Source organism: Chelonia mydas, chromosome 22, assembly GCF_015237465.2.
Source record: "Chelonia mydas isolate rCheMyd1 chromosome 22, rCheMyd1.pri.v2, whole genome shotgun sequence".
Classification (NCBI taxonomy): Eukaryota; Metazoa; Chordata; order Testudines; family Cheloniidae; genus Chelonia; species Chelonia mydas.
In genome coordinates this window covers 10,442,013-10,456,166 of record NC_051262.2, presented here as the reverse complement: position 1 = coordinate 10,456,166, position 14,154 = coordinate 10,442,013, and the positions used below count along the sequence as shown (strand labels likewise).

Here is a 14,154-nt window from a genome sequence, read left to right as displayed (position 1 = left end):
TCTGCTCCCTCTTGGGTCAGAAATGCTGAGAGCAACCTCACTCAGAAGAATCACAGAAGTGTAGGGCTGGAAGGGACCTCGAATTCCTCTCGTCCATCTCCCTGAGCTAAGGCTGGGCTAAGTATACTTGACAAATGTTTGTCTAACCTGTATGTGGCACTTCTCACTTGGATAGAATCCAGGAGGGCAGAGATGGAGTAAAAATGAAAAGGGGGGGAAAAAAAAAAAGGCCAGGGAATGGAAGGGGAAGTAACGAAGTATTTTGGAATCTCTCACAAGTTTCCGTTTGAATTTAGTTTGAATTTGAGCAGTGCTTTTCATTGCTTCATATTTCATTCCGACTGGGTCACTTATCTATGAGTAGATGACAGAAACCTAGATAGGTGGCATGTTCTACCCATGTCAAAGTAGAAAGTGGAGGAAACAATTTATAACAAGGGTCCACGTCTAACTTTTGAACATGGAACTAACTTTTAATTTATTCATTGACCAGATGCTTCTCTCTTTACACATTCCTAGTCCATAAAGAGGTATTGCTTTGACATTAGCCTTTCTGAATGGCCCCAAGGTACTATGATTTCATGTTCTCTTTATTATTGTATTTTTATTTTTTGTAGCACCAATTGTAGGCTTGATCCAATGCTTAATTTCAGGTGAGTCAATGGAACTACACAAGCACTTGAAACTCAGTACCTTGCAGGATCAAGCCCAGTGTGCTCGGCACTGTACAATATTCCCAAATAACCACGGTTCCCTGCCGTGAAGAGCTTACAGTCTAGCAGACAGGACAAACTGGGGGAGCCAGAGGTAGGGACAGTAGCTTCAGTGTGTTTGTTCTTTAAAATTTAAACTAAGTTTTATACTTTCTTGAGCGATGTGCAGATGAAGTCGATATTAAAATATTCTCTTATTTGTGAGGATAGGATACTGTTAGTTCTCCCAAGATGAGCGGGTTGGGCTGGGTCAAGGCTTAGCTGGGAGACCTCTTAGGAACACCAGGTGCTACAGGAAGTGGTGTTGGTTATTCAGCAGGCGGCGGTCTTCCTTTTCAGTAATGACGAGTGACCCCAATGTTGCTCGAGAGCATTGTGTGGCTGAAGTTGCCATTTTTTCCAATGAGACGTCTTGGACATTAAAAAATAATTCCTTGGCACTGTTTGCAATGTAATGATCACCATCCTGGATAAATTCTAGTTCACGTTCTTCATCTGGCAGGTTCAAATCGATTTAATATTCTTCACTTCCTCTCTTAAACAATTGGGTATTGTAACTTAAAATAATACTATGATATTTTACAGTAATAGCTCAAAATGCTGCAATATCACAGTCATAAGATGTATTGTTTTGGGCCATTGCTGCAGAATACTGTTTTAAGGGTAGTATTGGTATGGGCTGTTAAATGGTTTCTTTTTAACCCAGAGGTGGCTTCATTTTAGTGACATGCGGTGTGATTTCAGTATATTTTAGGATAGCCAAACTCATTTTGCCTATTTCCAAGACCACTTGAACATCCTGGGTTCAAAATTAGTCAGAAAACTCAGTCAAAACCAGAGGTTCTGCTTGAGTTACCCCCGGAGGACAAGAGGGGTGGTACTGAGGGTCTCTCTATTGCTCAAAGGGATGCAAGCATACCTCTAGAACATGGGTGTCACTTGTAAACATTCACAAACACTGCTGTTCAGTATATTCTCCACTTGTCCATGGATACAAACCTTTCCAGACAATCTTCCAGTAGAAAGTGGTTTTTTGTCTCATCATCTGTGTAGTCAAATTCATTCTTAGTGTCATTTCATTTAATGGGCTTCAGTGGAGTTACACAAGGGTTGAATGTGAGCAGTTAACTTCTCTATATGCTATGTAATGAGGATAGACTGTTTTCTTTTCCCACTACTTGGATGCAGGGCCTAATTCTGTGCTATGTTAAACCAGGTTACAGGCAGTCACTCCATTGACTTGAGAGCAGGTGGGAGCAGAAATTCTCCCTATCTCTCTAGCCATCCCCTCGTTATTAATTTATTTGTTTTGTAGTAGTGCCTTGAAGCCCCGGCTATGGACCGGGACCCAATTGTGTTAGGCACTGTACAGACACAGAATGTAAAGATGTTCCCTGACCCATGTATCCCATAAAGGGACTTGGCTTGTTCTCTGGCTAGATCACTTTTGTTCTGTCACCTAGTGTGATCTACAGCAACTTCTCAAGACCACCTTGTAGAGGCATCTGAGGGTCTGAACGGACTCTGGTCAGCGAGATCTGTAAAGCATTATTTATTATTATTATTTTTCAAAGTGGGTCAATCCATTTTGGCATTTGAAGCATGGACTCCCGGTTCTATTGCAGGCCTTGGTCACTATGGAAACAACAAAAAGCGTTCGTCATGGCTGTTCCTTGGGTCAGATTCAAAACTCTGGGAGTGAACAGGAGCAGCGGAGAGTTTTTCAGGGGCTGAGGTGGGGGGGGAGGTGAGTGAGGACAGGGCTTCGCACTTGTGTAATGTGTGTGTTGTTCTTGTCCTCTTTGTGCTTGAATAGAAAGGCTGAATAAACAGACTCTTCGCACACATTATGTGCACTCCAGCAGAGCTCTCCATGTCAGGAATGGGATAGTCACTGTTGTCCAATGATCAGGTGATAACATTAGCAGCCAGAATCTCCTGAGTCCCAGTCCCCACTCTGCCACTGACTCAGTGTAGGGCCTTGGAGAAGTCCATCTCTCTCTCACTTTCCCTGTCTATGCAGTGGTGATAATCCTAACAGAGGTGCTGTGCAAACTGATTGGATTTATGTTTTGTAAAGCGCTTTGAAGATGGTAAATGTTCTGGACTAGTTTCTGCTCTCAAAAGCACCATTTGAAAACTAGGCAGACGCTGTATGTGTCTGTCTGTCTGTTTTCGTGCATATGTTTGTATCTATAAGTTGGAGTTCGGGCAAAACCTTCATTACAACCTTTAAAAGAGGCTGTCTCAGTCTGGGTTTAATTACAAAACTGAAACTCTGGACAGTTCGGGCAAAAGGGTCTCCAGCTTTGTGGCAAACCTGAGCTGAATTCCACATATACATGGAGGTCTTGTTTTGAGCTAATCAGGGCTGTTTTATGCTTTCCAGTGGAAACCAGGCAAGGTTAAATGTTCTTTCATAGTTTTAAGCTAAAACCAAGCAAAACTTCGATTGGATTTCTCTCTATGTTTTGGAGTTTTGTTTGAAGCTGGAACTCAAAGTGAAACTTGTGAACGTTTGAACTCACTCAAACTGAAACTGGTGAGAAAAGTTTGCACAAACCTTACAAAGAAAGCCAATGAGTTTCATGCAGCTGTAGTTGGGATGAGTGAACCAGATCAGACAGATTTAGTGTCGTATCTTGGGGACATGCATTTCAAGTTCCTGACCTGAGTTCTGGAGCAAACTAAACAAGAGACATCCCTCAGAGAATCCATCCTAGATTTTATGTTGCGCCCAGTGCATGCCAGAGACGGGACTTGAGAAGTTGATGCAGTGCTGTGGAACACTTATGCAGTGCAGATGCTATCAGTCGAGCTCAACATTTGAGGTACCTCGTTAACGAGTTTCATTACCTTGATTTAATGTAACCCCTAGTAACCCCAGAACACAACATTTAGAACCATCCTGAACTTTCATCCAAACTTTAAGTGGACATAAACATTTCTGATAAACTGCTGCATGTTTGTACAGTGCCTAGCACAGTGAGGTGGCCTGGTTCATGACTGGGGATCTTAGGCACACTGCAGTGCTTCTACTAATTTAAAACACTGCACCGTGGCACATCCTTTGTTCAGCCTGGAGAGGTAGCATTCATGCCAAAAATACTGTGAAAATGTCAATTCTAACTGAACCAGCTGGGATCTTGCAAAGAGCCTGTTGCTTTCATGGGTTTTCTAGGTTAAAGAGGTCCAGACAGTATCTCATAAGCCAGATAAATAATTAAGCCTTTGCAGGTGAGGGTGGGTGTGAGTGTTACGCACATCTCCTTTTGCTCAATCCTTTGTTTTAATGACCCTATTTCTAGTATAGTCCTGATGGATTAAACCTTTGTTTAATAGAAGTTTCTCTATGTTGCAAGTGTATTTAGGTTTCTGAATACCTGAGCGGTGGCCAGATAGAACAGGACGTGGTAGAGAACAGAGCATTCAGAACCATGTGGCAACCCTGGAATGCAGTCATGCTCCAGAGAGGTTTCCTGAACGTTGTCCATTATTAATTGTTTAGGACAGCAGTACTGCATAAAATTCCAGCAACCTATGTGTGTTTTTTGGCTGGAGGTTAGAGCAGGGTGTCAGGATTCCTGTGTTTTTTTCATGTCTGTCCAACTAGCTTGTTGTGTGATGTTGGGCATGTTCGTTAATCTGTCTCTTCCTCAGTTTTTCCTTTTGTAAAATGAAGATGCTTCAGAAAAGCATTTGGGATTTCACAGATCTGAGTGAATAATTTACAGTGAATAATTTATATAACTTCTCTTCCTTCTCACAGAATATCTGTGAACACATCTTAGTTTCCTCCAATTTATTTGTGATTTGCATGGATTTTTCACACTTTATACTCTCTGAATTGACTCATAGACGTCAAGGTCAGAAGGGACCATCGTGATTGTCTAGTTTGACTTCCTGCACATTGCAGGCCACAGAACCTTGCCCACCCACTCCTGCATCAGTCCAGATCCGTCGTAAATTGCAACATGCAGAGTTGAGCTGGTGGTGCGCAAAGGGTATTCACCCAGGCTCTGCACGGAAGCTAGGCCTCATGTTCATCAGTAAGGTAGAAGTTGACAGTCTAGAATACCCGTCTCGAAAGTCTGAAAGTAGCAGTGTTGACGCTTGTAATACTGACAGGGCCTTTGGGCTGTTAGTGAAATGGACATAACCTCTAGTGTTGGTCTCACAAAAGGCAGAGTGAATACCTGATGTGGCATCTGAGGAGTCCAGCAGGAGAGCAGGTGTTAGGTGTTGGTGTTAGGACTGGTGAGAAACAATTCCTGCCGCTCCAGGTTAGGTCTTGGAGTTTTGGTTTCTTGAGCAATGACTTAGAATTGATGGTTTCCAAATATTAGGTCAACATGTCTAATGGGAAACTGACTAGGGAAAAATGGAACCTCCTACTTTTAAGTACATGGCGAGTGCTCAGAAACATAAATACAGGTAGATTACAGAACGGGGATGTGGTACAGCTTTACTGTGTCAGTACACCACTGCAATGGGGAAGGGGGTGAAAGAAGAAAGAAATTCCAAGATCATATGGTGAGTGGATCTTTGCTCTAGTGACATAAATAACCAGATGCTTTGTGGGGGCACTCCATTGTATAGACCTGGCTTGAGAAAGTCCCCAACAATACTTTGGACCAGATCAATTTTAGAACCAGAGCCAAGATTTTAAAAAGTGACGAGTGATTTTGGTCACCCAACTCCTTAAGGGGGGCCTGATTTGGAGAAATTGCTAAGCACCTGCCCCCTGAAAATTTAACCCCTTTGATGTATCTCATGTTGAATACTCGCAAACCGAAGCCACCAATCTCTCTAGTCATTTCTGAAAATTTAGGTCCAGACTCTTCTTGGCTATAGTTATGTTTTTTTCCTCCACCATTGTTCTTTTCCACTGGTGGAAGCATGGCCCTCTGTTAACATTATTCAAAAAGCTTAGGAAGCAGATTGGGCTGGGGCACAATTTACACATTGCACTGATATTGGGTTGGGGTCACATGTGAATGGAGCAAAGTTATAATCACCCTGATTCATAGGCAGGGGAGGCTGGGGCGGGGAGAGTCATGCATGACCACAGAGACAGTGAGCTACGGGGGCTGATGAGGGCTTCCAGCCTCATTTCTTTTTTTCTCTGTGGTACATCCCACGGCAGCCACCTATACACGTGGTTTGAAGCAAGGAATCCTGGCTGCATGGGGCCATTCTACAGTCTAGGATACTGTCACCCTCCAGGAGTTGAGACAGTCTTCAGTGCAGTTCTTCTTAGCTGAATCAGTTAGATTTTGTGGATTGCCTTTGGGGAGGATGGGTTTCTCAACAATAAAAACAAACAAAGAGGGAGAGTAAGAAAGAAAAGCAAATGGGGAAATCAGCAGCTGGTCAAGTGTTTGTCACATGTCTCCCTGATTCTTAAGCACAAACTTGAGTCTCTCCACATTGGATAGAACAAAGGGTGAGTCCATTCTTTAATGGGTTCTTTCTTTTCCACACTCCTGTTTCTTTCTCTGTTTCTCTCTTGCTCCATTAATGTGTCTGTCTGTGTTCTTCTGTCCTCCTACATGCTCTCTGGCCAGTCATATCCCATAAGGCGCTTTACAGAGGAGCTGATTGACATTGCAGACAGTTCAAGTGGGAAAGCTGAGGTTTTAGTTTGCCCTTATGTATGTGAAAATGAAACTGTTTCACAGAGTTCCAAGGTGAAAGCCCAGAGATTTACTGTTTGCTCAGTCTTGTGCTTCTGCTAGTGAACAATAGGTGTAGAGTGCTGCCATGGCAATACACATTTCCTGATCTCCAGTGGTGGTAGGATAACCTTTCCCTGTATTTATCATCTCATTATTTTTAAGATAATCCATGATTTTTGAACAACTGGGGTTGGCAATACTGTTTTACTTCCATCTCTATAATTGTGGGTCATAGTAAGGGGAATAATCTCTGTATAATGTAGCTGTCTGAATTACTCATCAGAAATACATTATCCAACAAATGTAGCCCTTTATTTCTGTCCATAAACCAACCCTGATTTCTGCAATTGTATTTATAGGTAATTTCACCATATAATTTACGTGCACAAAGTTCAGCCTGTGGGTTGTTAATGAACCGTTCACTGTTCTTTACTTATGGTATACTGTTCGTCATGTAAGTCATATAGCACTGTTTCAGCTTCCTGATTGGATAACTTGAGCTTTTTAAAAAGAAGAATAATTAGCAGTAAAGAATGAATAATGAACAGCAAATGTCCTTGTTGTTAAACAAATACCCCTGTTTGCCTGTGCATACTGATATTCATAGAAAGAAAAGACATCCCCCAGATGTCCGTATGAAGAAAATCACACTATGCTGGATAATTTTTATTGGGCAAAAAATTCCAAATGTTTGTGAAATGGAAATAATAAGAGGCATGAATGGGATCAAACTCAGAATTCAAATGGATATTTGTGTATGGTGGTTTTGCAGTGTTCGACCAGATCTGTTGTGTAAGAATGGCCAGAATATGCCCAAAGTTAGGTCTGGTCTGCACTTAAAGCTTTTGCCGGCTTAGCTATTTCAGTGAAGGGGTGTGATTTATTTATTTATTTTTACTGATGTTACTGTGCTGGCAAAAATCCCAGTGTAGATGCAGTTATGCCAGCAAAAAAAGTCCTTTTGCTAGTTTGCTTGGGGAACTGGTATAAGCGGTGTCTATACTAGGGAGGTTTGTTAGGAGAGTTAAATCAGCAAGCCCTTTCTAGTGCAGGCAATAATTTAGGGACCTGATGCCATATTTAGGCACCTAAATAGCTGGCCTGTTTTGAAGAGAAGCTGTGTACCTGCCGCTTCTAGTAACCTCACTGAGAACTGTGAGTGCTCAGCATCTTTTGAAAATCAGACCATTTGCTTAGGAGCCTAAGTGCTTGTCTATAAGGAAAGTTTTGTGTTATACCAGTATAGGTGTACAGCTGTAGTTATACTGGTATGAACCCTCAGGGTAGAGACGTTCATTCTGGAATTAGGGTGGCTTTTTCAGTTTAGCTTAAACCCCTTCCCGAATGACATAAGCTAAACCAAACAAAAAAGGCCCTCTTATACTAGAATAAGTGTGTCCGCACAGCTATAACTGTATTGGTTTATAGTCACACTTTAGCTTATAATGGTATGTTTCCTGTGTAGACAAGTCCTAAAGTTGGCTTTAGGTGTCTAGATTCAGGAAGCCAAGTGTGGAAAGTTTGGGCAGAGCGCATACAGAGGAGCCACATGGCACTACCTCCCCTTGTCCCAACCTAAACGTGCTGTGGATAAAATAGCTGTTCTTTGCTTCAGCTCCTCTTGGCATATGGTTATTGACTGTGCTCTTTCTCCACCCAGCACTGCCAGTAACTCGAACCGCAGCACGCCTGCCTGCTCCCCCATCCTGCGCAAACGTTCCCGGTCCCCGGCCCCACAGGACTCCCAAGGAGACGCCATGGTGGAGAAAGGCTCAGACCACTCGTCAGACAAATCCCCTTCCACTCCGGAGCAGTGTGTGCAGCGCAGCTATTCCGCTCAGTCAGGCCGCAGTGGGGCCAAGAACTCCAAGGTGAGGAGTGCGACCCGAGGATCACCCCTCCCACCCCCCATATACACTCAAGTGTTGTACTTACTCTTTGTTCTGTGGCTTTCTTCTCTGCATATCTCTCCTTCCCTCGTTGTTACCCAAGAACCTTCGCTGAGGTGCCCATTGGCTATAGGGGCATTTGACTGGTTAGGACAGAGCTGAGCATGTGCTAAATACACCCTTGTCTCCCCTCCACTAAGCTCAGACCACGAGACACCGGTTGCTCTAGCAAGTGTGCCCACGCTGCAGCTTTGTAATGGCATCTATGGGCTGAAGCTTCGGAACCCATGTCCCCTTTCCCTGGGAACCTGCACTGTTCTTGGCGGGACCTCGAAAGCCAGCTGTAATGAACCTCCCTTTTCAGCTGTTCACCACGAGTTTCTGTGGCACAGACTGAGGAGGAGGGCTCCAGAAGGGGCTCTGAAAAGCTTCTGGTTTGCTGAGGGTGAAGTACACGCTGCACAGAGAGCTGGCACAGGTCCTAGGCACCACTTCGGTCCCATTTAAGACCATAAATGGATTCAGGGGCGCTTGTCCACCCAGAACCCCAGGCTTCCTTGGCTGCAGGATTACCCACAACCAGTGTATCCCATCCAAGCTGGGAGCAGGGTGGATTTTGCTTATTGTTACCAGGGCCCCCCAGCGATCGCTTTGCATCTTCTTGATGGCTGTATTGCACTGACCGACTCCTTTTCCTAAGGAAAAGGACATGGCAGGAAGGAAGGAAAGAAGAAGCTGACATAGATGGCCTCTCCATAGCTACCCCCCCACCCACGGTGTGTCCTGACACCGTCAAGCTGAAGGAGCTGTGTAAAAAGCCCTTTGCTTCCCCTCATAGTGCAGGTACCCGCAGTCCAGAAGGTGGCTGGCTTTATCATTTTCATGACCTTACTGGAGCCAACTGTGGCGTGAGCCTCACTGTATGGACAGAGTGAACGGGAAAATTGCTTGGCGAGGGCATGCAAGGAGATTTGGGATGGGCCTGTCCAACCTGCTGATTTGTTAAAGGTGGTAAGTGGTGCCTTATGACATACAGATTCCCAGGCATGTGTGAACAGAACAGGAGCTTTGATGCCAGCCCTAGGGTTTGTCAAAAGAAAGCTCACTGCTCAGAAGTGTATGTGGCTTTTCAAAATTCATGAGGTGAAGCATTTTGCCTTGAATGCCATCAGAACGTCACCAGCGACTGCACATCCGTACCGTTCCGGCTTGTATGAAATGAGCTGGTGGATTCTCAGCCCGGTTCATCATTGGTTAATTGTCTGTGTCACACAGAATACCCCCCTCTCCCTGCAAACCATTATCCTTGCCACTTTCATTGTCAGTCCCAGCAGAGAAGCCCCAAATTCACTAGTCCGTGAAGACTGAACTCCTTTTTTGCCCAAGAGGAGGTCCCATCAGATGAAGTGTGTCCCATTTGTAAAGGGCAGTGAAGGGGAAGCTTGCGTCACCACTGCGTGTGCTGTGCTAGAGGACTTTGGTCTCCTGATCTGCCAGCCCACTTGCTACGACAGCATTATATTTATTTAAGGCCCATTTGAACCAGGAAAAGGAAGGAGATAATGTTTCCTGTTGTGTTTCTGGGTTTTCCTCCCATTGTTTTGTGAATCGTGTTTTGTTTTGTTTGTTTTAATTTCTCTCTCTTCCCTCCTGCATGCTCTCTTTCTGATTTAGTCACACAAGCGCCTCTCTAAAGTAAGCTTTCTTTCTTCTCCCCCATTCTCCACCATAGAATTGTCTTAACACTCAGAAATCCTCCCCGAGGTACTGGGAACGCTCCCCGGAATGGGACATTCTCCCAGTGCTTCTGCGGGAATGTTAGCGGCCACTCACCCCAACACCTGTAGCTGTGAGGCTGGGTTCGCTTGAAGTCACTGGGATTTCATTAATATTCATTCACGTGGCATGAGAACTGGCCCATTCATTACACTCCTTTATTTTACTTCTGTTTGATCCTGTAGTTTATTTATTTTGCTATTTGCTTTTCTTTAACCTTACATTGACTCGTTTTCAGTTTGCAGAGTGAGACGTCCAGGCTGTGATGCGTAATATAGCTCCATAGCACCATCTTTCTCCTCTTCCCACTTCATAACTTTTTAGAAGTTTGAGACCTGCTGATTGGTCTCTGTTATTTCTCCACTGCTTTTATGACTGGGCACTTTCCATTTCTGAGGTGGGGGATTCATGACAATTGATCACAGTCAGGCTGGACTCAGAGTGTTTTTCTGTGTGAAATGAATATTAAAGATCAGTGACCTCAAAAGAATACAGCTGTACCCCTTAGAATAGACCTGCTTCCTAAGGAACCCTGAGAATTCATGGGCTCACTCTGAAAGGTATGAATGGAAAATGTGTCTCATCAGGGTAAGAAACCAACTCCCAGAGGGGAAGGATATTTGGGTTTGAATTTTTGCAAATCTGAGCAACAACTAAATTGCCTGGAGATCATAAAAAAATAAAACAGGTGATGGGATGATTAGGGGATAAAGCACGAAAGTGAAACAGATTGAATGTCTTACTGTCCCAAAATTCTGGTTTTTCCCCAGGGGGGACCTTGGCTTCAAATGCTGGGCTAGTTCCCAGTGGACATTGAAACCGATGGTCCTATCTTAGTCCCCCATTGGTTCACATCACAGAATTTGGCTCAGCCTTGCATTATTGTTGGTGTAGGCTCAGGAGATGTTGCCTGTGTAACATGATGCTGCAAACCAGGATTGAGGTGGATTGAAAAGAATCCTGTGGGGAACCCCAGACAGAATAGCAGAGAGCTCTGCTGGATCTGCAAAGGGAGGAGCATTAGCAGAGCTGTTTGGGTGGGATAGGTGGTGCTGGGATATGTCTGAAAGGGGAGCATTGGCCACCACTGGAATGGCAGGTCCGGGTGGAGGTGCATTGGGAGAGTACTGTGTAAGTTTTCCACTGGAATGGCAGGTGGAACTCCTGATAGACAGGTCTGGTTGGAGGTGCATTGGCATAGATGTATGTGCAAAACACTCACCAAGGTGCCAGCTTAATCCACTTCCTGTCTGACTCTTGCTTTCATGAGAACAAAATAGTCTAAACGATATTAGAGAGAACAACAGTGCAATAAACCTGAGATGAGTTCTGAAATGTGGATGGTGAATAGGTGGTACAAAGGAGTTCTGAGCACATTCCCCAATGGACAGATAGGCATGTCCCAGTACCTCATGCAGTTTGTGTCCATCTCTGCCTTTACAAGCTAGCTGTGCTGAGGTGGAGCCGGTGGAGTTGATTACGAAGCGTGAAACCCCTTCTGACCTCAGGAGAGTTTGGTTGTGGATCAGGGTTAATGGGAAGAGGAAGCCCAGGGCTAACGAAAGTAGTGGACTAAATTCCTCTCTCAGCTCAGATGAGGATGTCTGTCCAGGGCAGGGATCATGAAAGACAGCAATGTATGGGAACACACACAGACATGCAGGATGAAGAAATTCATATTTCATCTCTCAACCTCTTATTGTTTTATTTCAGCTTTTTGTTTTGCAAGCAGAAAAATATGCCACTTTCCTATGCAAAGCAGATCAGATTGGTAAGGGTGGGGAACCGGCTTGAGCCCATGAATTTGACTCTGTGTTTATACAGTTGCTAACTGTTGTACAGTACTGGAGAAACGTTTCCGTTTCCTGTTAGTTGTCATGACACAGTTCCGCCATCAGAGGGAGCCACTTCACTTGTCATTTTGAAACATTTGAATAAGCCTGTAATAATGCTTTTCAGGAAGTTTTTCTTCCCCATCCACTGCTAACAGGTGAAACTCAGACAATCCACCAGTGCAGCAGGCAAACACTTTGCTCCACCTCAGCCTTAGATTGCCAGCCAGCCAGTATACTCACTACACATGGGATAGAAGCTTTGCTGTTAAAGCATAAACAGGTTTTTTAAAAAATTTTTTCCTCTTCCCTATAAAAAGGGGTGACCCCACTCAGAGTCCGTTAATCCCACTCACCCCCTAGTGCTGAGTCTGAATGGTAAGGGTAAAATAGATCTATATTGTCAATATAGTTTGTACAGTGCCTTGCACCATGGGGTCCTGGTCCATGACGACAGCTCCTAGGTGTTACAATAATACAAAAAAATATTATTTATTTATTAGGTTTTATAGGAAGGAAGAGCTTTACAATGTGTCCTGAAGGTCATTAGGTTCGAGCTATCGTGGACCTGGGTGGCGTGTTGGAGCCGATTCCATAACTTTCCATGTACGACATAGCCTTTTGAGCCCTCTGGAGAACCACTGGTTAAAACAAACAGGTGCTTGAGATACAGGGTATGTCTCCACTGGGAGATGGGGGTGTGACCCCCTGCTTATGGAGACGCTCACGCTAGCTCTCATCGAGCTAGTGCATTCAAAACAGAGTATAGCTGTGGGACAGCAAAAGCTGAGGGGTGGGCTAGCTGACCTGAGGATGTGTCTAGGGTTTTTGGCAGGCACGTAGTTGGGGCAGCTAGCCCCCCCTCCCCACATGCACCATACTGCTCATGCTGTTGTAGCTACATTCTGTGTTTAGTGTCTGTCTCCAACGAGTATGTCTTCTGAGCTGGGAATCTCACATACCCTTAGTCTCTGAAGCTTCAGCCTGGTAATGGAAATTCAATAGTTGGTAACTGGGTAGTGTTAAAAGGGAAAGGTACCTAGTGGTGAGACTGGGAGTCAGATCTTCAGGGTTTTAGTCCCAGCTCTGCCACTAACTCGTTTTGTAACCTTAGGCAGGTCATTTCACCTCTCCGTGCCTCAGTTTCTCCAGTTGTAAAATGTGGATCATGGTGCTTCCATGCCTCCTGGAAGGTGTTGTGGAGCTGAATTATTTACAATATGTGAAGTGCTTTGGAGTCCTCTGGCAGCAGCACTATAGAAGAGCAAAGTATGATCCTGCTCCCATTAAAATCAATGGCAAGACCTCCATTGACTCCATGGGGAGTAGGACCACCCCTGTTGTACTAGCCAACAATCTGAAATTCATACAGAAACTGAATGATCTGTTGCCTCCTACCCATAGTATTCCCTTTAATCTCCCTAAGCAGAGCTGCCATTACACACGGTAAGGTCGCTAATCCGAGCAAGCACTTGGAGAGATGTAGCAGGATATAAAGAAAAGACTCGTTAAAGAGCCCCATCCCCTCCCTCGTCAAGGTGCCATGAGAAGTGTTATCTGGCTGCCGAAGATGAGTAACTGTGTGCTGTGATACCCCGGCATCTGCCCCTCTGTGCCTGTGTAGCGCTGTGTCGTGTGGGTCAGTGGAAGCTCTCCTCAGTCGTGTGTGTGATTATTTCCACCGTTTATGATAGATATTATTTATTTCCTTTTCTCCTTTCAGTTCTAATTGTGACAATTTCTTTTTCTAGTATGACAGACTTAACCTGATCAAAGTAAGAACTTGTTTCTTTCTTTTTTAAACCACCTGCTGATTCTTCTGGACTCTTTCCTTGATCCCAACTCCTTCCCACCTTGTAAAGAAATCAGTGCACAACCCGCTTTGGAGATGAAGCCAGGAGCCAGTTTTAAGCTTAGGCTCCTGAGGCTGCAAGCAGGAATCTTCATCTTATATAAATGTCCTGGGTTATTTCAAATTGTGAGAATGCATCCACTGAATGCATCTGATGAAGTGAGCTGTAGCTCACGAAAGCTTATGCTCAAATAAATGTGTTAGTCTCTAAGGTGTCACAAGTCCTCCTTTTCTTTTTACGGATACAGACTAACACGGCTGCTACTCTGAAACCTGTCAAACTGTGAGGTTTCTCTGACCCTTGTTATTCTGGTGCACAGGAGGAGAAGTCTGTCGACGTCCCCGAAGCCCCAATAGTCTTCCTCCTCCAGCTTCCTGTAACATGTGCTTCCACCATACATACCTCCTATTCTC

The 14,154-nt window shown here is 44.4% G+C and overlaps 1 protein-coding gene across 9 annotated transcripts in view; it reads left to right on the top strand.

Moving 5' to 3' along the window:
* The window catches only part of GRAMD1B (GRAM domain containing 1B), a 289,702-nt gene that overhangs the window by 234,941 nt on the left and 40,607 nt on the right, over positions 1–14,154 (top strand). For all 9 annotated transcript variants that reach the window (XM_043533870.1, XM_043533872.1, XM_037882223.2 and 6 more), the window contains one exon: positions 8,052–8,262. In XM_043533870.1, coding sequence (XP_043389805.1) covers positions 8,052–8,262 — 211 coding nt within the window. The remainder of the gene's footprint in view (positions 1–8,051; positions 8,263–14,154) is intronic.